General features: G+C 39.9%; 2 protein-coding genes across 4 annotated transcripts in view; both read left to right on the forward strand.

Annotated features, from left to right (window-relative positions):
- Positions 1-6,661, forward strand: part of LOC134872992 (GTPase IMAP family member 8-like) — a 20,559-nt gene extending 13,898 nt beyond the window's left edge. For both annotated transcript variants that reach the window (XM_063896372.1, XM_063896373.1), the window contains 2 exons: positions 958-2,097; positions 2,189-6,661. In XM_063896372.1, the coding sequence (XP_063752442.1) occupies positions 958-2,097; positions 2,189-3,714 (2,666 nt within the window). In that variant the 3' untranslated portion in view covers positions 3,715-6,661. The remainder of the gene's footprint in view (positions 1-957; positions 2,098-2,188) is intronic.
- A 7,347-nt stretch (positions 6,662-14,008) lies between these two features.
- LOC134873796 (GTPase IMAP family member 8-like) lies at positions 14,009-23,318 on the forward strand. Of its 2 annotated transcripts, XM_063897654.1 has the most exons (6): positions 14,009-14,036; positions 15,159-15,203; positions 16,144-16,197; positions 16,363-16,998; positions 17,091-17,156; positions 19,660-23,318. In XM_063897654.1, the coding sequence occupies exons 2-6, from the start codon at positions 15,185-15,187 to the stop codon at positions 22,263-22,265; spliced, it is 3,381 nt and encodes a 1,126-aa protein (XP_063753724.1). In that variant the 5' UTR covers positions 14,009-14,036; positions 15,159-15,184; the 3' UTR covers positions 22,266-23,318. The 2 variants fall into 2 exon arrangements, with proteins under 2 accessions (XP_063753724.1, XP_063753725.1); XM_063897655.1 differs by lacking the exon at positions 17,091-17,156.
- The last annotated feature ends 517 nt before the right edge of the window (positions 23,319-23,835 follow it).

Here is a 23,835-nt window from a genome sequence, read left to right on the forward strand (position 1 = left end):
CACTATGTCCATCCGAGAAGTCCTGAAGCCAACCGCGCTAACAGATCATGAAACTGGACACTGGTCATCAAATACTGTTGTAAACCGCAGTCATCTAGGCGCAGATCCTGGATAAGACGATGAAATTCACCAAACAGTGTGCGACGCTGGATGATATTGAGATGACAGCGTTTGAGATTGACAAGAGGAACACGGTTCTTAAAATCTTCCTTGAGATTTTTGTCCAATTTGAGCTTCTCCTAATGCCTACCTTCCAACCGAGGGTTATTTCCTCTCATTTTGGGATATAACATACTGTACTAGTTGGCTCAGTAGATTCGATGGGACACAACACTCAGTCTCCGTCGCCGCTCCTTTAATGTTTGTTGGCATCTGCATATTACAGCAAAGAAACACAACATTTTCATCAGGCATTTTCTTTTGTTATGATGTGATAAGCTAATGTTCTTCCCACTGCTATTCCACCTTTACACAAATTGCTCCTCACGAGAACTGCCTGTTAAAATCTTTAAGATGTTTTTTGAGGAATTTTAATTGAATTTCATTACCGTAGAGAGACTGCATACAGGTAATCATATGGCAATTTGAACCTGCTGATGAATACTAAAACATGTGGAGATGATAGTGGACTTTGGTAGGCTCCATGATGAACAGCACTTTGTTTGCTGTGAAAACAATCAGGTTAAGGGCATCCACACTTTAAGCGTCCAACATTGACGCATTTGTCGATAAGGCCTTGCAGAGTATGTAGATAAAGATGACAGTTGTTTTATGAAAGCTATCAGCTAACAGCTATTTATGCCCTACTCACTACAGTGATTACTTACCACCATTTCTGTCTGTCTGTCTGTCTGTCTGTCTGTCTGTCTGTCTGTCTGTCTGTCTGTCTGTCTGTCTGTCTGTCTGTCTGTCTGTCTGTCTGTCTGTCTGTCTGTCTTTCTCTCTGCTGTTTTACAGAATATGGTGTAAGGATTGTGCTTTTGGGAAAAAGTGAAAAAGAAAAGAGAAGACTTTCAAACTTCATCATTGGTGAAAAGGCTAATCCCCCCCCAAAATCTCATACCAAGCAATGTGTGGTTACTCATGGTGAGTGGGAAGGAAATTCTGTGTCAGTAGCTTCAACCCCAAACATATTCAGTCTCTCTTTGGGAACAGTGAAAGAACATTTAAAGGAATATATGACTCGTTGTCCACCAGGACCGAATGTTTTTCTGCTGTTGGTGAAACCATCTACATTCACAGAGAGGAAGACACAAATATTGAAGTCCATTCTGAGTTTGTTTGGATGCAATGCCTTTAAACACTCATTGGTCATCATGACACATCATGTGGTTCAAAGTCCCTGGGTAAATCAGTTACTTGTGGAATGTGAACAAAGACAGTACAGCATGGTTGAAAATAACCATGGATTGTTAATGGAAAAGGTTTGGAACATTGTGGGTCATTGTAAAGTACTGTTCCTCACCTTCACTGAAGACAAACCAGCTTTAAACCTGGTTCTGTGTGGGAGGAGAGGAGCAGGGAAGACATCAGCAGCCAAGGCCATTTTAGGTCAGACAGAGTTTCCTTCAGTCTCCATCTCATCAGAGTGTGTTAAACATCAGGGAGAGGTGTGTGGACGCCGGGTTTCCCTGGTGGAGCTTCCTGCTTTGTCTCGAAAACCTCACGAGGAAGTGATGGAGGAATCATTCAGGTGTATCTCCCTCTATGATCCTGAGGGCATCCATGCCTTCATCCTGGTTCTACCTGTGGATCCCCTCACCGATGAAGACAAGGGAGAGTTAGAGACCATCCAGAACACATTCAGCTCTCGAGTCAACGACTTCACCTTGATTCTGTTCACTGTGGAGACAGATCCTACAGCTCCAGCTGTTGTTAACTTTCTAAAGGAGAACAAGGACATCCAGGAGCTCTGTCAGAGTTTTGGAGGAAGATACTTTGTTCTGAACATCAAAGACCAGCAGCAGATCCCAGAGCTGTTGGATACTGTGGAAAGTATGAAGAGATGGGGTCTTTCAACAGAAACATTTGCACATGCTGAAAGAGAGAAAAACACACTACGGGCTGAACTTGACAACCAGAAACCAGATAACAGCTGTAAGTACAGCTTATCAATTGTCATAAACCGTTTCCATACAAGGCTCTTGACGCTATACTGTAGTAACTCCTGTTCCTCTTTTTTTCTCAGGCGATGATGAGACGCAGAGCCCAGAGTGTCTCCGGATTGTCCTGATGGGGAAGACTGGCTGTGGAAAAAGCTCTTCAGGAAACACTATTCTAGGAAGAAAGGAGTTCAGAGCGGAATCAAACCAAACATCAGTCACCAAACGTTGTCAGAAAGCAGAAAGCGTAGTGAACGGTCGTCCTGTTGTTGTGGTCGACACTCCCGGTCTGTTTGACACGACTATGTCCCATGAAGAGGTGAATGAGGAGATGGTGAAATGCATCAATCTTCTGGCTCCAGGACCACATGTCTTCCTGTTGGTCTTAGAAATTGGCAGACTTACAGAAGAAGAGAAGGAGACATTAAAACTTGTCAAGAGAGTCTTTGGGAGAAATTCTGAAAAGTTTACCATCATTCTTTTCACCAGAGGAGATTCACTGGAACACGAGGAGCAATCCATTGATGAGTACATCGAAGAGAAATGTGACAATTCCTTTAAGAAACTGATTTCTGACTGTGGAGGAAGATACCATGTGCTTAATAACTACGATAAACAAAACCATACGCAAGTCACTGAGCTGATTTACAAGGTTGAGTACATGGTGGAGAAAAATGGAGGTGGATGCTACACCAATGACATGCTAAAGGAGGCCGAAGCGGCAATACAAAAGGCATTAGCAAAGATCCTGAAAAAGATGGAGGAAACGATGCAGAGAGAGCGAGAGGAACTGGATTGGCAACACGCAGAAGAACTGAAAGAGATGGAAAACAGAATGGAAGAACAGAAAGAAAAAACTGAACAGGAGAGAGAAAAAAGGCTTGTACACCTCGAAGAAATCATTAAGAAGGAGCGTGAGAAGAGAAGGACACGGAGAGAATTGTGGAAAGAAGAAGATAGAAAAAAGTTATTACAGGAACAAAAAGTACAAGAGGACTGGGAAGAAAGGCTTAAAGATTTGCAGGAACAAATTCAAACATATTCTGCATCAGATGAAGAAAAGACAACTGAGCTACAACAGAGCAGAGAAGAGATGAGAGAGAAACAAAATGCCTGTGAGTTGGAACGACAAGAATATTGGGAAAGACGCAACCAAGAAAAGGAGCAAAGACGAAAGCAGGAAAAAACAAGACTCAGTGAGCTCCATACGGAATATGAGCAGGAAATAGAAGAATTTGAAAATGGAATGAATGAGCTGGATCAAGACTGGAGAGAACAGGAGGAAAGGGAAAGAAATAATTTAGAAGAAAGATATAAGAAAAAAAGGGACGATATAGAGAAGAAATATGGAGAAGAGGCCAGAAAGCAAGCAGAAGAACACAATGAATTTAGGGAAAAATACACCAAAAACTTTGCTGGTCTGCTGGAGGAGCACACAGAAGAGATGGAGGTGCTGAAGCAAGAGCACAGCAGCGAGTTTCAACGGTTTCACTATCTCTCAAAACACAAAGTAACAAAGCTCAAAGAAGAACTCAAAGAAATGGAGTCAGCACATGAGCAAGAAATACAGGACTTGAAAGAGAAATACAAGAACAAATGCATCATCGTATAAAAATCAGAGTTATAAGTATGCCTTTACACTTGCTGTTGTAAGGAGTGTAAATAGATGCAATGGCCTCTTTTTATACCGTGATTTGGGATGTTATCGAAAGTTATACATTCAGAAATATTGAATCCTAATGCAGAATCCTAATCATCATCGGACCAACATCCTGTACCGACACCACCAAGAACTCCCATCACATCCGCAACCTTGGAGTCACTTTTAAAAAGCCAGCTCAAACTCCATCAACACAAAAACCACATCACCAGGACAGCTGTCTTCCATCCAACATTAACCATCACTGAAAAAACCCTCGTCCACATCCACGCATTCATCACTCTGAAAAACCTGAAACGTTGACTTTAATTAATTGTATTATGTTAAAAAATGTCACATAACTGTAAACGTTACTTTGAAAGCAATAATATTAAGTTGAAATTTATATTTAATTTAAACTTAATGTTATTGCTTTCAGCTAACCTAATACAGTTATGTGAAATCTGTTGACCTAACACATTTTATTAAAGTCAACCTGTCAGGTTTTTCAGTTCACTTCAAGACTGGACTATTGTAACAGCATCCTGTATCGCTCACCATCCAACATCCTCAATAAACTTCAATACATCCAGAACTCAGCACCCGCCTCCTTCTCCACACCCACAACCCCTTGCTAAATACATTATGTCAACAGATTTCACATAACTGTATTTGGTTGGTTGAAAGCAATAATATTAAGTTCAAAATGATATATTTTATTGGAACTTATTATTGTTGTTTACAACCAACCTTATCCAGTTATGTGAAATCAAATACATTTAATTAAAGCCAATGATGCTCCACCTTCACACCCCTTCCCGCTGTCTTTGTTTATCGGGAGCAAATCTGCCCCCTCCCTTTTGAAGTTACTCCCACAACTCATCAGAAACTGTTCCGACCTCCCCACCTTCAAAACACTGACCAAAACAGACATTTTTTATCTGGCTTTAAATGGGTGATTAATGTTGTGTTCAATGTTGTTTTATAAGCACGGTTTTAATTAGACTTTTATTGTATTTATTTTACCTGTAAAAGCGCTTGATAAAATAAATGTATTATTGTTTTTATTGTTAACTTTGAAATACTAGGAGTTTGTACCTTCCACTCAAGTCATTTATGTCTGTGTTTGACTTTAATGTATGTTGTCACTTCAGTAGCTGTTATTTGATAATAACCACTATGTGAACTGAGCAAACCCCAGCTGATGATGAGGGCGATGAGATGTGGCTGAAAAGAGAATCTGCAAGCGGACCTTCAGTTGTATATTATTATTTTTGTATGTATATTTCTTTCAAATGCTTTCAGATATTGATTGTAAATCATTTTAATTGCTGTAAAATATACAAGTTTGTATAAGGTTTAAAGGTGCAGAGAGTAAACCTGTGAGCCTATAATGTTTTTCCTGCTGGCGTGAAGAGTGAACGTTGGGAATAATGTAACCTGCTTGATATGAAATCTATTTTTAAGAAATGTTTGTATTGCAGGTAAGAGGCTGTCAGTATTTCATGCATAGAGAAAAAGGCCAATGACCCGCCCTTTGTCCTTCAAACTGTTCACAGGTAATGTTTCAGTACTATTTGTCAGTTGTCTGTCTGTCAGCAGACATAACACTTAGTGGCAGGGTGAAGCATGGGCCAATCAGGAATTATAACACATGGAGCAGATCTGAACTATGGGACGGATAGACACATTTATTTTGTTAACATTGCAAGAGAGGACATGAAGCAGTGGAAGCAGTGGTGGGAACTAAGTACTTTTACTCAATTACTGTACTCAAGTACAATTTTGAGATGAACCTTAGAGTATTTCAAGTTTTTGCTACTCTGTACTTCTACTACACTACAATTCAGAGGTAAATGGTGTACTTTTACTCCACTACATTTATTTAGTAGCTTTACAGATCTGGATTAATGATGGTAAATATGATCAGCCCTTAAATCAGACTGTAGTTCACCTGCAGTAAATTCAGCAGCTACCCTGCAGTATACAAAGCCATTCAAACTAGCTGCACCTTTACCAGCTCTGAGAACACTTTAATGATCAATAATTATAAAACATATCAGAGATATTATTCTGAAATGGACCAATCAAACAATGACTACTTTTACTGTCGCTACTTTAAGTACATTTAGAGGAGAATACGTGTGGTGGAAACTTCTGATTCAATGGAGGTGAAACTCAGAGAGACACGGAAGAGCAGGAACTTGATGGCAAAACAGTAATGGATTTATTCAGAGTTACGGCCGGCGAATTGACAAGACATTTACTGTAGACACGAGTTGCCACAGCGGTTGCCAAACCAATTATGAAGATCTCGAAAACAGGAAGAGGTTTTAACTAATTCCAAATGGGTAATCAACATATGCCAAGCAGCAGACTAAACAAGCTCGGACAATAAGTTTAACTTAAACTGTCATCTATGTCACAGATAAGGTGTTTACCGGAGCATAGTGGGCCAGATAAACTGACGCTAGCTGTCCCTAAACAATAAAGCCAATCTTAGGTCAGCTTGAGCTTGTACCGCCTGTGGGAACAACAAGGCTTCGGAAGCCCAGGCTGCCCCTCCTTAAAGAAGATAACAGCACCTGCAAGGCAGAAAAACTATGCCATGGCAATAAAGACAGAGGAAGGAGAAAATTATGAACGAGGTCAAAGGTTAAACACCCAAGCAAAAATATTCCCTAACAATACGTTTCTACTTTTACTTGAGGAACATCTGAATGCAGGACTTTTACTGTACCAGAGTATTCCTACACTCTGGTACTTCTACTTTTACTCAAGCACCAGATCTGAGTACTTCTCCCACCTCTGGGTGGAACTCTGTGCTCTCTGAGTGCACTGCTAGCTTTGATGTGTTTAGCTGTCATGGGTAAAGCTGGGGGAAATATTGCAGTAGGCATTATTGTTGATAAATGTTCATTGCTCAACATCAAATAAACGGTTATTTATTTGCACAAAATGATATAACTTCCATTTCTTAAAGCATCCTTGATAAAATAGACCAACCCGAAAAGACGCCTTAAGACAGCTTCGTTGGCCTGGAAGTCCTGGAAAACTGAAATTCAGAAAGGACTCACAATTCAGAAAGAGACATATTTTTTTAAAACACAATTCAAGGTTTCAAGGTTTCAAGGTTTTATTGGTCATATGCACAGCATATACAACGTATATGTTGGCAATGAAAATCTTGGAGGGCACAATGGTGTTGAATGCTGAACTGTAGTCAATGAACAGCATTCTCACATAAGTGTTCCTCTGGTCCAGGTGGGAGAGGGCAGTGTGGAGGGTGAGGGAGATGGCATCATCCGTGGACCTGTTTGCTCTGTAGGCAAACTGCAGGGGGTCCAGTGAGTCAGGGAGGGAGGAGGTGATAAAAGTTTTGACTAACCGCTCAAAGCACTTCATGATGATGGAGGTGAGTGCAACTGGGCGGTAGTCATTGAGGCAGATGGGTTTTGTCTTTTTGGGGACAGGGACAATGATGGACTCTTTAAAACATGTGGGGACTACAGACTGGAGCAGTGACCTATTGAAAATGTCTGTGAACACATCTGCCAGCTGAACTGCACACACCTTGAGAGCACGGCCAGGGATGCCATCAGATCCAGGAGCCCTGTGTGCGTTGATCCTTTTCAGAGATCTACACACATCTGCACTGGTTAAAACCAGTGAGCAGGGATCCTGGGCCTTCTGTCCCTCCACAGCCGGGGGCTTCTCAAAGCGTGCATAAAATGTGTTCAGTTCATCTGGGAGAGATGCAGACACTTCCTCAGCACCACTCGTTGTCCTTTTGTAGTGTGTTATTGATTTTAGTCCAGACCACATATTTCTGGCGTTGGAGCCCTTGTAGTTCGACTCCACCTTGTCCACTGCTAATAGCTCTCCGGAGTGCATGGAATTCCTGTACTCATCCAAATCACCGCCGCTGTGCGCGATGGCCCGTGCTTTAAGTTTAGCTCGGACCTCGCCGTTTATCCAGGGCTTCTCATTTGGGAATGTCCGTACAGTAATCCGCGGCACGACGTCATCGATGCATTTGCCGATGTAGCAAATGACCGCGTCAGTGTGTGTGTTTATATCGTCCTCCTCAAACACACACCACTCCGTGATGCCAAAGCAGTGGCGGAGAGCAGAGTCAGACTGCTCGGACCAACGCTGCACTGTCCTTGTCACAGGTCGGTCCCTCTTCAGTCTCTGCCGGTAAACGGGGAGCAGAAGAAGAGATATGTGGTCTGACTTGCCGAAGGGGGGGCGGGGGAGGGCTTTATATCCATGCCGGAAAGGAGTGTAAACATGGTCCAGTGTATTTCCACCGCGCGTGGGGCAGCTGACGTGCTGATAGTATTTCGGCAGGACTTTCTTCATGTTGGCTCTGTTAAAATCCCCGGCCACAATAAATGCGGCCTCTGGCCGAGAAGTCTCTGTCCTGTCGATAATCCCATACAGCTCCTCCAGCGCTGTGTTGTTGTCAGCGTGCTGCGGAACATACACTGCTGTTAGAAAAACCGATGTGAACTCCCTCTGCAGATAAAAAGGCCGGCATCCGATCATGGTGTGCTCTTGGCTGGGAGAACAGTCCGAAGAAATGATCTCCACATCTGAGCACCACTTGTTGTTAATCATGAAGCACATACCTCCTCCCTTGCTCTTCCCTGAGTTTATTGTCCGGTCCTGGCGATGAATGGAGAATCCGTGTGGAGCAATGGCGGCGTCCGGTATCGTGGGGTCGAGCCAAGTCTCCGTGAAAACCAAAACATTACAGGTCTTAATGTCCCGTTGAAATGCCACCCTGCTACGGAGTTCGTCCAGCTTATTATCCAGGGATTGGACATTTGCCAGAAGTAAACTCGGTAGAGGAGGCCTGTTTTCACGTTTCCTCAGCCTGACCAGGACCCCGGCCCGGGAACCTCGTGGTCTCTTCCTCCTGCGCTCCACAGGTAGAGCTCCAGCAGGTAAACACGGAGACTCTCCATTGTTTGCAGGTCGTCGTGGATTATTGCTGTCCACCAGCGACCTGATGTGTAAAAGTTGTTCTCTATCATATTGGATGATAGGGCTCGCTTGGGCGGTTTGCATGTTGCAAAAAAAGTTAAAAACAACCAACAAAGTAAAACAATAAAAACACTAAGATGTGGAGTTGTTGAGGAGCTCGAGACACGGCAGCCATCCTCGGCGCCATCTTGCTTCTCACAAAACAACTGACACAAGATGCAGAACACCTCAAATATCCTGCAAAATGAATCACTGCACTCAATACTACATAAACACACCTAACTTTTGCACCCGATTGCACACACTTCTTCATATTATCAGACTTTTTGTCCAACAAGCACTGTTGTGCTCAGTCTAAAGCACACTAACCTTCATGGACTTTGTTATGCATGTAGTGAATTCTCCGCTACAGAAATATGTGCAGAAACACAAATATACTGTTGAAAAAATGTTTTTGTATTCCTCTCCACAACGAATCAGCGCAACATGCATGCACAGCACATACGAAAAACACACACAACAAAGTTTCATTTTAAACACAGGAAAGAAGAACTACTAAACTCAAGTTATTTCATGTTGTCTTTTTCTAGTGCTGACATCCTGATTGATGAGTCAACAATGAAGCAGTTTGGTGTTTATGGTCATTTGGCATGTGTATTTGTTAATTGGTTCATGAGTTTAGCTTTTTTAATGGCAGTGTTTTAAAAATTGGCTAACAAGTGGCTTTGTGTCAGATTTCTGTCTCTTCTTTAGAGAATAGTGTGCAGTGTTCTGCTAAAGCAAATTGAATTGGGTGCAGAGCTGGAAAAGTGTTTACAGTTTTGGAAATTTGAGCTGAGGTTTTGCTCTCTGGGTGTGAGTTTAAATAACTGTAGGCCTACTTTATGTGTAATTTGACTGTGTTAGCAACTGAAAAAACGGAAAGTCAACACACAGCCCTTTTGACCACCCTGTGTGTTCATTGTGATGTCCAGCAGGTAGAGCTCCAACATAATAAAATTAAGCTGCTTCTCAGATGTTCTCTTCATCTTTGCTCTTGATGAAATGGAATGCATTTGAAATATAGACAAATTAATTCTTGTAGCAGGTTTAAATGTATGCATAATGATTTCTAAATTACCAGCTACACGGTACATCCCACTACAGTAGGTTTTAAGCATAGCATTAGTATTTCAGGGATTCTTGAGACAAGGGACAAAATGGGTTTTTAATTTCTAAAAATAAAATGTTGATTTTTCCAAAATATATCTATATATTATATTTGTCCCAGGTGCTGGCCTTTTGATGCTGTTGAAATACAATCTCCCAGGTTTAACATTTTAAACATTTTTTTCATGTTTGCTGGACAAGCCTGGGATTTTGTCAACACCGTAAGACACAAAGAAACATAGAAATATGTATTTTGAATAAACTTATTGCAGTTATTTTGACTACTGGAGGTTATTTTAATCTGTGTTATTCAATCCATGTTTTTAAACTAATACTATTACTTTAAAATATATATATTATCAAGCTGCCAATTATTATAACTGGGGAAATATACATGTTCACATTTATTTTTTAATCTCAAAAACAAACAATGTTAGTCAGCAATACAGAAATTACACATTTATTTAGGAAATGCAGTGCTTTTGTTGAGATAATGTGAGAAAATGTAATAAAATATCTTTTTAAAAACAAAAATGAACAGAAAACTCATCTTATGGAGTTGACCAGCTGTTTACGGTGTTGACGAATTAGAAGAGAACTGGAGATAACTTCATTTAACATGGCCATTGAACTTCAAAAACTCAACTTTTCAACTGTAACATTTCAGGATAAAAGGCCATTTAATATCAATCGTTATTTTTGCACTCACACCCACTTTAAAAACAGGAACTTGGCAGTAGGCATATCGGATCTCTTGAAAAGTCCATAAACTCATATCTGATCTATTGAACAGTCCATAAACTCATATTGGATCTTTTGAACAGTCCATAAACTCATATCAGATCTCTTGAACAGTCCATAAACTCATCAAATTTACAGATCATGGAGAAAAACACTAAGAATATTCATTAATTCAGCCTTTGGAAATGGAAAATTCTCTGTAAATCTTGAACTCATCTTATATCATGGCATGAATTTAAACACCTGGCAACAACCGATTGAAAAGGTCCTCATCTAGGAAGTCCATGACCTCTGAGGAGAGCTGGTAGATATCCCTTGTGCGGCTTGTGCGGACTGGTAATGATGGGTGAATTTTGACTATGATGTCAGTAGATGGAACATAGCAGACATCCTGGCACCCTTGTTTCCTTTGGAAACGACTACATGGCCCATGAGGGTGGAAAAAATCCACTTGAACATCCCCTTGTTCTTGATCTGTTTTAAGCACTTTAGCCAGCCACCAATTGTAGTCATAAACCACAGCAAGCCAATCCTCTGTGTTGATGTCACTCGGCCCCACTGCTGACATTAAGCCCTCAGGTGCTCTGGTCGGCTCCTCCTCCATTGCCTCCACTAACATGGCAAGAGGACTCTGAACAGCCCGATGCTCATCTGCATGCTGTGGTGTGTGTGGTGTGGTGTGGTGTGCAACTGGATTGTGGTGGTGTGCAACTGGATTAAAACAGCGGCAGATTTGTGGCTCATTACAAAAGCATGAACTATGCCTACAGTAGATGGTATTGCCCCGAGCCACCACTTGATGAACCTTTCTTGTTCCTGAGATGGGTCGTAGGGACTTGGGGAGGACAGCATCATAAGCCAGGAAATCATCAGTGCTGACATAGTGTAGGTGGACTCCACTTAGCCTGCTGGACACAAGCTGATGAAAAGTCATGCCATTGACGATGTCCACTCCTCCAAGAACCATTCTGTCAGCACACCGCTTAACTGTTGCCCCAATACCATCCGGGGCGCCCTTTCCGTGGGATGTAGGGAAGAAGTTCCATGTTACATTGTTGAACCCCAGTCGAGGAGGGATGGTGGAGAGGAGGAGAAAGTTCTTTTTATTTTTGTATTGTTTACTTGGACCATCAGACCAAAAGTGAATTGTGTCAATGTGGGGGAATCTGGTATGAATGTCCTTCAGAACTTCATCCATGTAGGTCCATATTGCTGCTGCGTCTTGGCGCTTGGACTCGGAAATTGTGCAAAAAGCTTGTTTTTCTTGCTTGGTGTAAAACATGCCTGTATGGAGCGTTATCAGTGGGAGATTTTGGCCATAGTGGCAGGATTGTACTTCGGAGCTGTATTTGCATTTCCATGCTTCAGAGAAATCGATATGCACAATCACTGTTCTTTCATTGCAATTTTCAATCATGTTTCGGTACTCTTTGGATTGATTTTGAACAAGATGGACATGGGTGGTTGTTTCGTTTCTTAATTTGTCTTGGTAGAGATCCATCAGCTCCGACAGAGTACCCGTACGTTTCTGTAGTCTGGTATGAAAGTGAACTCCATCCTCTGTTTTCTCTTCGACCCGTTCCCACTGCTTCCAGTCCACTTTTGTTTTCCCTTGCTCTAAAGGCAGACTTGATGATTTGTGAAGGCATCTTGCACAGGTGCGCAATAGACACGATTCACTTGGTGGAGAACAACAGACAAGCTGAAAACTCTCTTTAAGCTTGCTGGTTGACACAGCCTGGAAAGATTTCAAAACATCAAGCATGAGCGTGGCGTTTTCATGGATCTGGCACTGACAAGTGTTTCGATCTGAGGTTTTGGGTGGTGTTATGTAGAAGGGACGTAGTGCACAGAAAGAGGAATAACTCAGGCGAATGCTGGGGTTTTGCTCAGTATATGACTGGTGGAGATTCTGCATTGTGTCTGTCATTACCATCCTTTGACGTTTCACTTTTTTTCTTGTGATGGTGTCTTGCTTGTCTGTCGTGATTCTTGAATTGTTTTCAAAAAATGTGTGAACCACTGAGGAGATTGTCTGGAGGTAACTGGGCTTTCTTTGGATTGGTGTGTTTTCTCTGAGTGTTTTGTAGCTAAGGCCAAATTCACGAACCTGATGCATCAGGCGATACTTTTTGAGGATTTTGCCAGACAATGTGGTGTGTGGATGCCGTGGTGTTGAATTAAATGGGCAAATGATACATTTAAATCCCATTTGTCAACACCATAAGGTAAGTGGTCAACTCCATAAGACAACATTTCTTACGGAGTTGACGTCTGATGGAGTCTTACGGAGTTGACGATATCTTCAATTTTTCATCATAACATGTGATTTCTTTGCAGAAGCCATCTTGTTTATCACTAGCTGCTAGTGGCCTCAACAATAACGTTAGATTAAACTTTTATTTCTTGATAAAATCACATAAACCTTGAATTTTATCGACCATGGTGTTGACACTCTATGGTTGTGACATAGCTGGTTTTGTAAAAGAAGATAATTAAGGAAAAATATGAGAAATATTTACTTACCAGAGCAGTGGCCTCATGGCATGTCCACCAAACAGCAAGTGGAAAAGGGGCCCTTAGAGTATGAGTTGGCAAATATAATGCCTGTTTTTTTGCATTTTTAGAAAAATCTTATGGTGTTGACAGAAACTCCGGACGCGATTTCAATCACGTAAAAAGTACATAAATATATATTTTTAATTGTAAATTTCTATATAGTTTGAATAATTACTTAAAATACATGATCACAGTAGCTATTGTGTTTGTTTTATTTTAATTTTAACAATTATTTAAGTATTGTAAAGTCATGGAACTTGCTTTCGGACAAGGGTATTTTGGGGTTCAGGCAGCACACTAGGTGATGTAAAATAAAATATATGTGTAAAAAAGCATTAATTCACATTTTGTGGTATAAATAAGTTCTTGTTTTATTGTTTAATCAAATTATTGGACATTTTTTAAACACATTTTAAGAATTACAATGAGTTTTATCTCTCGGACATGTTTTGTCCCTCATCTCAAGAATCCCTGATTTTATATATAATTATTATTAATATGACTTAAATCAGAGAATGTGTAAATACATTTTAAATGTTTACACTTCTTTGCTTATAAAAAATAATCTTTGTAATTAAGATAAGGAAAAAGTTAGATTCAATATTTTACTGCTGCGGAACATTTGATTATAAAATACATCATTTTGATCTGATATTTTAAATATTCAACATAAAGCCCAATAAACACAGGCACATCAACATGTGTTAAACGGCTTTAAGTTTTAGGGATTTTGTCCAAAAACTATACTGGCAAAGAAGACACTAAATCAAACTACTACTTACACAATCTGTGGTCGAGCAGACCATTTTCTTTACTTTCACTTTCCAGCAGTGACGAAGCAAGACTTCATGCAGGTCAGTCACCGTAAACAACACTAAATTAAGAAGTACTATTTAGATAAGTCAAATGATTACATCGGGGTTGTTAATGTAGTCAATAGAACAATATAATGTGAATAATAATGCAGTTTTACTGTATGAAATATGTGTCGGAACAGCGTGGTAAATGTGTGCAACTGAAGTTTTGACTAGTCCTCTTTACGGGCTTTCTGAAGCAGGAACAGCCGACACCCATCAGAAAACATGTTCTGTGTTTCAGTCTGAACCAAGAGGTGCTCATGTTTTCACAAAACTCTCTGAAATAAAGAGATATACTGACACGACTTTTAAAATGTTTGTATCGTGATTCCTAAGTCCAAGTGAAGTTTCGAAGCACCATTTTAAATATCAAGAAAGGAGGAAGAGGACATGTTTTTTTTACAGAGTATAGCAGTAGTACTTTGAGCGAGGAAAATACATGTTTTATCTGTATCAAGACCTTTAGCTTATAAAACACACTCGCACAGACGCCATACACTTTAAATGTTGTATGTGTATTTTATTTCTAAAGATTCAGAGGCTTTACTGTCATATGCACAATAGCTACAGCGTGGTTTAAATGTCCCAGACCCTCCAACAGTGTAACATACAAGATATTTGAAAAATAAATAATAAATATATTGTAAATAATAAGGAAGTGTAGTGGTGCAGTAAAGTTCTGGAATAATTAAACTATCTACTGTACATTTGAAATAGAATAAACATTGTTACAACTATTAAAACAAATACTGTACAGTGTAATAAAACATATAATAATAATAGTAATAATAATAATAATAATAATAATAATAATAATAATAATAATAATAATAATAATAATAATAATAATAATAAAGGATATGTAACAGCTTTGGAGATGTTTTTTTTTGTTAAAGTCTGGATGTCAGGTGACCATTTCCTTTATTTAGGGGCCACATCTAGACTATGGATCTTTCAAATGTAGGAGTAACATTGGGACTGCAGTATTTAGTATCAGGCCATAGTGCAGCTCTACAGTCAGTTCTGAAATGAACAGATTTTCCTCTGGTATTACATTTTGGAGTGAATAAGTCAGATTATTTAAAATGTAATTCTTCTTCCTTTGGCATCTTGTCTCAGGAAAGCTGTTTCCAGAAGAGCGCAGTATGGCGACTCCAGGATCAGGTGAGTCCGGTTAGATATGTCTGCTCTGGATAAAAGTTTTTCCAATTGTCATGGCCTGGCTCTTGGCCATAACAAAAGGCTGTGAGAAAGACACAAGATAAAGAAAGATATTTATGTATTTATAATAAGCTAACAACAAAACAGGCTACCAAAATGATGTGTGTTAGTCAGTGTTATCAGTAGTGTAGATGTGGGTGTGTGAGTGTGGGGTAGTGCAAAGTGTTGTATGGCGAACCAAAATAAAGAACCAACGAAAACATACATGGTAGCTGCTCTCCCAAAAGACGTCAACCAGGCAGAGAGGCCAGGCGACACACTGGCTCTGGCCTTTCATTCTTCAGGTTTGCGGCAACAGGTGCCCTCAATCAGCGCCGCCAAACCAAAAGAGGATCATTAAAGGGACATACACTACAGGGAAGAGCAACGCAGGGGTCCTCACAAATAACAGATAAACCAAATCCCAAATCCTCTGAAGCTCTGTCACAGTCATGAGTGGCCTCCACTTTATAGTGTGTGAAACTGTGAACTGTGTTACTCTGCTTTAAGAACATCTGAGTGTTCAGTGTTTTGAAGGTTAAATCTGCTCTAATAACTAAACCCCTCAGCAGATTCAGAGAGAGGTGGAAAACAGATATTCTATGAAGGCAGTATGAGAAGAATAAAGGATTTTATGAACATTACAGCATGTTAAAATATTCTTGAAGTCTCCGAAAACATTTAAATAAACCTAAAAAGGTGTAAAATATGTGACCGACATGCATCTCAGCTGCTTGGCGGTCCTAGGGTCACTTTCCAGAATTCGTCTCTTTTTTGTTGATGTTGGGTTCTGGTAGGTTTTGCATGTGTCTGTTTCCTATCTTGTTCAGGTCTGTGAACCACTATAGTGTGTGTTTTCAATTACATGTATTAATAATGAAATTATGTCTCTTTCCAATAACAGACAATCCAAATCCTCTAAAGCGCAGTAGGAGCTATGAGTTGCTGCCACCTAACAGTGAGTCAAACTGAACTGTGTTGCTTTAAGAACACCTGAGTGTTCAGTATTTTGTAAAGTCTGCTGTTAGTAACTCAACCCTTTAGGTTAAACATCAATGAAACTAGAAATGAATACATGGAAGTCTGCATGTACTTGCCTTTTCTAACGCTTTGTGTTTCACAGTGTCAGAGCTGAGGGTTGTTCTGCTGGGGAACAGCTGGTGTGAGAGGAGTTCAGTGGGGAAATTCATACTGGGAGGGATTGACTTTAACACTGATGAAGAACCAGACTGCTGTCTGAGAGTCAGTGGAGTGCTGGAGGGGAAAAGACTAGTTGTGATCAACACCCCAGATCTGCTGCACACCAACATCTCTGAACACAAACTGACAGAACATGTGAACGGCTGTGTGAGTCTCTCTGATCCTGGACCTCATGTGTTCCTGCTGGTTCTACAGCCTGAAGACTTCACTGAGGAACACAAACTGAGACTCTGCAGAGTCCTGGGACGCTTCAGTGATCAGTCATTTGATCATTCACTGGTTCTGATATCACCGGCCAGAGAGGAGAGTTCAGGTTTAATGGAACGATACATGGAAACACCCCCGTTACAAGACATGATCAGAAAATGTAGATACAGATACCTGAAGCAGAAGAACCTTCAACATCCAGAGCTGTTAACACGTTTGGGTCAAACTGCAAAGGAGAACAACGGAGAGCCTGTGAGCTGTGATGTGTTCGTGGACACCTCATCTTCGTCACCAGGTGAAGATCAAAGTCAAAAACCAAAGGAAACACTCACAGAAGCTGTTCAAGCTGCTGGTAGGTGAAACACAATGAAATGTTATTCATTCAAATCATACGTGGTTAAACAAAAACATTGAGCAGAAAATGAATGATGTTCCCTTTTACAGGGCTGTTTGCTGTTAACACAAACACTGCACACTTCTCACTCCAACAGTTATTCCCTGAGACTGACAGTAAGTAAATTCATTGTCAAATAAATATGGTAACACTTTATGTTAAGGTACACAAATTAACCATCAACTAGTTGTTAATTAAGATGCATATTAGCAGTATATTGGCTCTGTATTAGTCATTATAAAATATGTATTAATGCCTTACTCTACATGACAATATTCTACAAGTAATAGGCCATCAGTTAAGAGTTTTTCCTCAATAACCTTCTAATTAGTGCTTATTTATTGCAAGTAACTAAGTTGTTGTACATGAGTTTTGGTCTTATTATGCTCTGCTCAATATGGGCCTAATAAGGCAGTAGTACCACAAGAATAGTCATTCTCCCATAATAACACCAAACAAACATGGTCTATTCTATGTAACAATCCATACAACTACACATGTTGATTGTGTCAAAATAACTCATAATTCGGTTTTGCTAACTTAGTATATTCTCCCTCTTTTTGCATGACCTTAGGAACAAATATAAAGTCTGAATCCTCTGAAAGGTAATTGCAGATGTTGCAGATAGCAAGTTGATTACACTCTCAGTCAAAGCTTTGACACTTTTATTTATCTAGACAGCTCTGTCTGCTAGAAACACTGATAGAGAACGATTAAGCGGTGAAAAGTAGGTATTGGTACATGTAACCCACAAGAAGAGGGTTATAATAGATATTAATATAGATTAATAATGATTTTGCCTCATTTAAAACAAGCAGAGAGGGATCAGCCACTCAGAAAAGGTGGTTTGGTTATGTCCCGCCTCTAGCTGCGATTGAATGACAGGTCATGATGCTCTTGCGTCAGTGTGTGACAGACGGAGAGGAGACTTGCGTCACCTGTGATGAGGGTCGGGGCAGAAAGATTGGATGAGCAATAAAAGTTAACAAAGTTAGCTAAAACTAATGTATCTACAATCTACTAACACATTGAAGGAGACCAAACCAAAAGAAGGAACCGGGAGCTTTGAAAGTCCCTCTTTTCTTCTCATCTATCTCTGTAAGCTGGCAGAGTGGTGCTAATGTTGCTAACGCTAGCCTGAGTCTCGCGGCATACTGCGAACTTTGTTGTCTGTACTTTCATTCATTTGTGGTTATCACAGTCTATTTTCCATAGCTCCTTACGAATCTGTGGTCGATGTAAATTCCTAAGAAGTGTGTTAAATACAGTTTTATGCTAATTGGTATATTTATTTTGAGTCTTGACAGTTGAGCTACCAAGAGCAAGGTGATATTGATATGTTTGTTTCATATTTACACATTTATATTTTTGTAAAATTTGTATTGAACATTTTATTCACCCTTTTCAAATGTATGGCGTGGTTATACCATGTGAATCTTGTCAAACACACAATAATCACCTTTCTCCTATTGATTAAGTTCATACAAGCAGGTCACACAGAATGATCACAAACACATAAACATTGTGGGAAATCTGTATTTTATTAAAAAGTACAGGCTGCACATGTGCTGAGTCTGCCTTGGAAAACTTGACAAGTTATGGGATGTGTTTGACGTCTCTTTAGTGGTTCATAAGTAAAACAGATATTTCAATGTGTGCCTACTTTGTTCATGTACTGTTGAGTAGCTGTGTGCTATAATGTACAAAGTGTGAAGAGGAGGCAGCTTTAGAATAGGGAACCAGTGCAGGTCAATCAGAGTCAAAATACTAGCTTATTGGTATTGGTATTCTAAGGTAGAAATACCTAATTATGAGTTATTTTGACACAATCAACACGTGTAGTTGTATGGATTGTTACATAGAATAGACCATGTTTGTTTGGTGTTATTATGGGAGAATGACTATTCTTGTGGTACTACTGCCTTATTAGGCCCATATTGAGCAGAGCATAATAAGAGCAAAACTCACGTACAACAACTTCCTTACTTGCAATAAATAAGCACTAATTAGAAGGTTATTGAGGAACAGCTCTTAACTAATGGCCTATTAATATTGTCATGTAGAGTAAGGCATTAATACGTATTTTATACAGAGCCAATATACTGCTAATATGCATCTTAATGAACAACTAGTTGATGGTTAATTTGTGAACCTTAACATAAAGTGTTACCATATATATCAAATATAAATTCAGTGCTGATCATGTAATCATAGCATCTTTGTCCAGTGTTAACCTAAAGGATTTCAGAGAAAAATACACGAACAATTTTCAATGATTTTGTCAACCCAACCGCTTTTAAATCAAATGTTTTGTCACTAATTTGATATCATCTATAGATAGTTACAGTGACATGATACAAATAAAAATAAACCACCATGCTATTGCTGAGGAAATAAATAATTCAGCAATGAGAAAAACCTGTTTAGAGAAGAAGACACACTATGAGTAAACCGCTGTTTCCTAACTTGTTATACTCATGATTTCCAAAGCACATTGTTATAAATTGGCTGTGGTAGTTAATCCACAAAGTAACTGGATTTTTCTTCATGTAACCGGAGTGTAGTGGTTTCATTCTGATATTAGTTCATGTTAACTATATTCTTCTCTCTGTATTACAGAATCTTCATTCAGGATTGTGCTGTTGGGAAAAAGTGTGGACAAAAAGCAAACACTTGGTAACTTCATCAGAGAGGGCAAAGGTGGTCCTTCCTATAAGTTTTTGTCAAACACACACTGGGTAAAAACCCATGGAGAATGGAGAGGAAAACAATTAACAGTAGTGAAAACTGCAAACATGTTCAGTCTTTGTGAAGAGAGCATGAGAAGAGAGGTGAAGACCTGTGTGAGTCTTTGTCCTCCTGGACCCCATGTCCTGCTGCTGTTAGTGAAGCCTTCTGATTTCCCTGAAGAGAACAGACAAACTCTGAAGTTCATCCTGAGTCTGTTTGGTCCAGAAGCTCTCAAACACTCAATGGTCATCATGACACACAAAGAGAAAAAGACTCACGTTGTGGATCAGCTGCTTGAAGACTGTGGAGGAAGACTCTACAACATGTCTGACAGCAACCGTGACTCATTAATGGAGAAGATTGAGAAAATAGTTCATGGAAACAAAGAAACGTTCCTCACCTTCACTGAAGACAAACCAGCTTTAAACCTGGTTCTGTGTGGGAGGAGAGGAGCAGGGAAGACTTCAGCAGCCAAGGCCATTTTAGGTCAGACAGAGTTTGCTTCAGTCTCCAACTCATCAGAGTGTGTTAAACATCAGGGAGAGGTGTGTGGACGCCGGGTTTCCCTGGTGGAGCTTCCTGCTTTGTGTGGAGAGACTCAGGAGGAAGTGATGGAGGAATCATTCAGGTGTATCTCCCTCTGTGATCCTGAGGGGGTTCATGCCTTCATCCTGGTCCTCCCTGTGGGTCCCCTCACTGATGAAGACAAGGGAGAGTTAGAGACCATCCAGAACACATTCTGCTCTCGAGTCAACGACTTCATCTTGATTCTGTTCACTGTGGAGTCAGATCCTACAGCTCCAGCTGTTGTTAACTTTCTAAAGGAGAACAAGGACATCCAGGAGCTCTGTCAGAGCTGTGGAGGAAGATACTTTGTTCTCAACATCAAGGACCAGCAGCAGATCTCAGAGCTGTTGGATACTGTGGGAGAGACCAGAGTGGAAGGATCCAGGTGCTTCACAATGAAGATGTTCACCAAGGCTCAGATGGAGAAGATTGTAGAACTTAAAGCTGAACTGCAGGAAGTTAAAACGAAAAGTAAGATGGGAGATGTTGATGAAAGTCAGAGCAGAGAGTGTCTCAGGATGGTTCTGATTGGGAAAACTGGCAGTGGGAAGAGTGCAACTGGAAACACCATTTTGGAGCAAAATAATTTTAAATCCATTGCCAGCACAGAGTCAGTGACCAAGTGTTGCGTAAAAGCAACAGGAGAGATTGATGGACGACCTGTCGCTGTGATAGACACCCCTGGTTTGTTTGACACGACACTGTCCAATGATGATGTTCAAGAGGAGCTTGTTAAATGTATTAGCATGTTGTCTCCTGGACCTCATGTGTTCTTACTGGTGCTGCCGATCGGCCGATTGACAAAAGAGGACAAAGACTCAGTGGAACTGATCAAGAAATGTTTTGGAAAGAAATCTGGAGATTTCATCATCATTATATTCACCAGAGGAGATGATCTGAATGATGAAACAATAGAGAGTTATATAGAACGGTCTGGTGACTTTCTGAAAAAACTGATAAATGACTGTGGAGGGAGATACCAGGTCTTCAATAACAAAGATCAGACAAACCGCATGCAAGTCAGAGAGCTGATGAAGAAGTCCAACAAAATGCTGAAGGGAAATGGCGGCAGCTGCTACACCTCAGAGATGTTCCAAGAGGCCGAGGCTGCCATACAGAAGGAGGTGGAGAAGATCCTGAAGGAGAAGGAAGAGGAAATGCAGAGACAGAGGGAAGAGCTGCAAAGAAAACACGAGGAGGAAATGGAAGAAATAAAGAGAAGAATGGAACAGGAGACAGCAGAAACTGAGCAGAAGAGAGCCAAACAGCTTCAGGAGATGGAGGAAAAAATCAAGAAGGAACAAGAGGAGAGAAGGAGGGAGGAGGAACTGAGAAAAAAAGAGGACATGGAGAATAAAAGGCATGAGGAAATTAAAAGAAAGGAATGGGAGGCAAAACTTGAAGGAGAGTTGGAGCAGAGTAAAGAAAAGATGAGAAAGCAAAAAGAAGACTGGGAGAAGGAGAGAGAAGAATCATGGGAAAAACAACGTCAAGAAAATGAAAAGAGACGACGAGAGGAGCAAACAAAACTTCAGAAGTTGCAAGAAGAATACGATCAGGAAAAAGAAAAACAGGAACAGAAAAGAAAAGAAGAAGATCAAAAGAGAAGAGAACAGCAGGAGGAGGAGAGAAAAGACTTAGAGGAGAAATATAAGAAAGAACTGGAGGAAATGAAGAAGAATTATGAAGAGGAGGCCAGAAAACAAGCTGAAGAATTCAACGAGTTCAGACAGAAATACTCCAAGGACTTTACAGCCTTGGTGGAGAAGCACATGGAGGAAATAGAGGACCTGAAGAAAAAGCAGAAAAGACAAATGCAAGAGACAGAAGAGAGCCATGGCAAAGATTACAATCTGTTACAAGATCTATCAAAACACAAAGAGAACAGACCTAAAAGAACAAATAGGAGAGATGGAGAAAAAGCATGAAGAAGAAATAAAGGAACTAAAACAAAAATACAAAGACAAGTGTATCATCCTCTGACCTTCCCACTGAGTCAGGATCATCATGGTGTTAGCGGATGGAACATCACGTCAACTTCCTTTAACAGCAGGTTTCTGGATGATAACAGGGTCCAATCAGGACAGTAAGAAATACAACTGTTGTTTTTTTCACTTTGTAAATATTCTAAATAACGATTACATGGTTTTCTGAAACCCCTAATTATTTTTAATGACTGCAAATGTTAACTAGCTTTACAAAATAACTTTTTGTTTTCTAATTATCAAGAGATCTACTGACCCTCATGGTGAAGATAACTTTTCCATTTTATGGACGTAATGTTTGAGTAAAATAAAATCAGTAATTTACAGATCAGTTGGTGTCGGTGCACCTTTTCAACAAGCACATTTATTTTGTAAATATTTGCATTGAGTCAATCCTACTAGTGTTAGTGCTGCAGTCATCATATCTGTATGAGTTCTTTGTTTATCGGTTGTCATATTCTTCTGGACACTGGGGGGTGAAGGTGAGCAGGGATATAGAGGAGCTCAGGATCGGTGCAGGTGATGTGAACCTGGGATGAGCTCACACAGTGGCCATGCACGCAATAAAGTTTATTATTTTGCATGATTAAAATAAACAGTTTTGGAAGTTAGAGAAGTCATTTATATATATCATTTGTGTTTATTAATTGATTTCTTAGTATAACTGTCAGGCTGATAACCCACGTATTCTTGAATATGAGTTGCTGGCCAGTCACTGCGACAACTTAACAGCACGTGAACTGTTTGTGTCATATTTAGATTTCTTTAGAAATATATCTTACATATTCAGAGCATGTTCTGCCTCTAGAGGACGCCCTGTCTGTGAGCAGCTTGTTCTTAAAGTGTTGGGATTCCTGTTCAATGATCTGCAGCCTGACTGCTGTTTGTCCCTGCAGAGAGAATGTGCATTAAATATGATTCCTGTTCCTGTCATTATCATTCATTTACAATGTGTTTTGCCTCATTGTTGCTTTAATAAATATATAATTCTCATTCCATGGTCTACATATTACTTCCTTGTGTATATATATTTCATTTATATTGGAGGATGATGTAAAGTGTAATGTGAAGCTTTGGATCAAAGCACATACTCTTCCTCAGCTGATGGAGTTTTCCTAATAATATTTACATTTTTCAATGAAAGTGCTATCATGCGTTTTGCCTGCAGCAGACATACGTTTAAAAAGATTTGTTCTTCCTTATGTTATGTTTTTTGGGGTAACTTCCTAACAAAAAAAAAACTTGGGCTCCATGCTTAAACGAAATGATAAAATTTCTTCTATCATACGTTTTACCTCTTCCCAAAACGTTTTTATCTTGGTACACTCCCAAACACAATGAAAGAATGTTCCCTTGGATTGTCCACACTTAAAGCATAAGTCTGGGATATTACCATTAAATCTGTTCAGCTTTTCTGGAGTAATATATGTACGCATCAGCCAATTATATTGTAAGAGCTTAAGACCGGTATTCGCTGTTTGTGATTGAGCCTTTTCACAAGCACCTTCCCGTT

This window comes from Eleginops maclovinus, chromosome 12 (assembly GCF_036324505.1).
Source record: "Eleginops maclovinus isolate JMC-PN-2008 ecotype Puerto Natales chromosome 12, JC_Emac_rtc_rv5, whole genome shotgun sequence".
In the NCBI taxonomy this organism is placed as follows: domain Eukaryota; kingdom Metazoa; phylum Chordata; class Actinopteri; order Perciformes; family Eleginopidae; genus Eleginops; species Eleginops maclovinus.

Bases quoted from the DNA above. Each gene is read 5' to 3' on its own strand.
- LOC134873796 (XM_063897654.1), top strand. The intron at 16,198-16,362 runs GTGAGTCAAACT...TGTGTTTCACAG, and splicing joins TGAGTTGCTGCCACCTAACA to TGTCAGAGCTGAGGGTTGTT. The intron at 17,157-19,659 runs GTAAGTAAATTC...TCTGTATTACAG, and splicing joins GTTATTCCCTGAGACTGACA to AATCTTCATTCAGGATTGTG.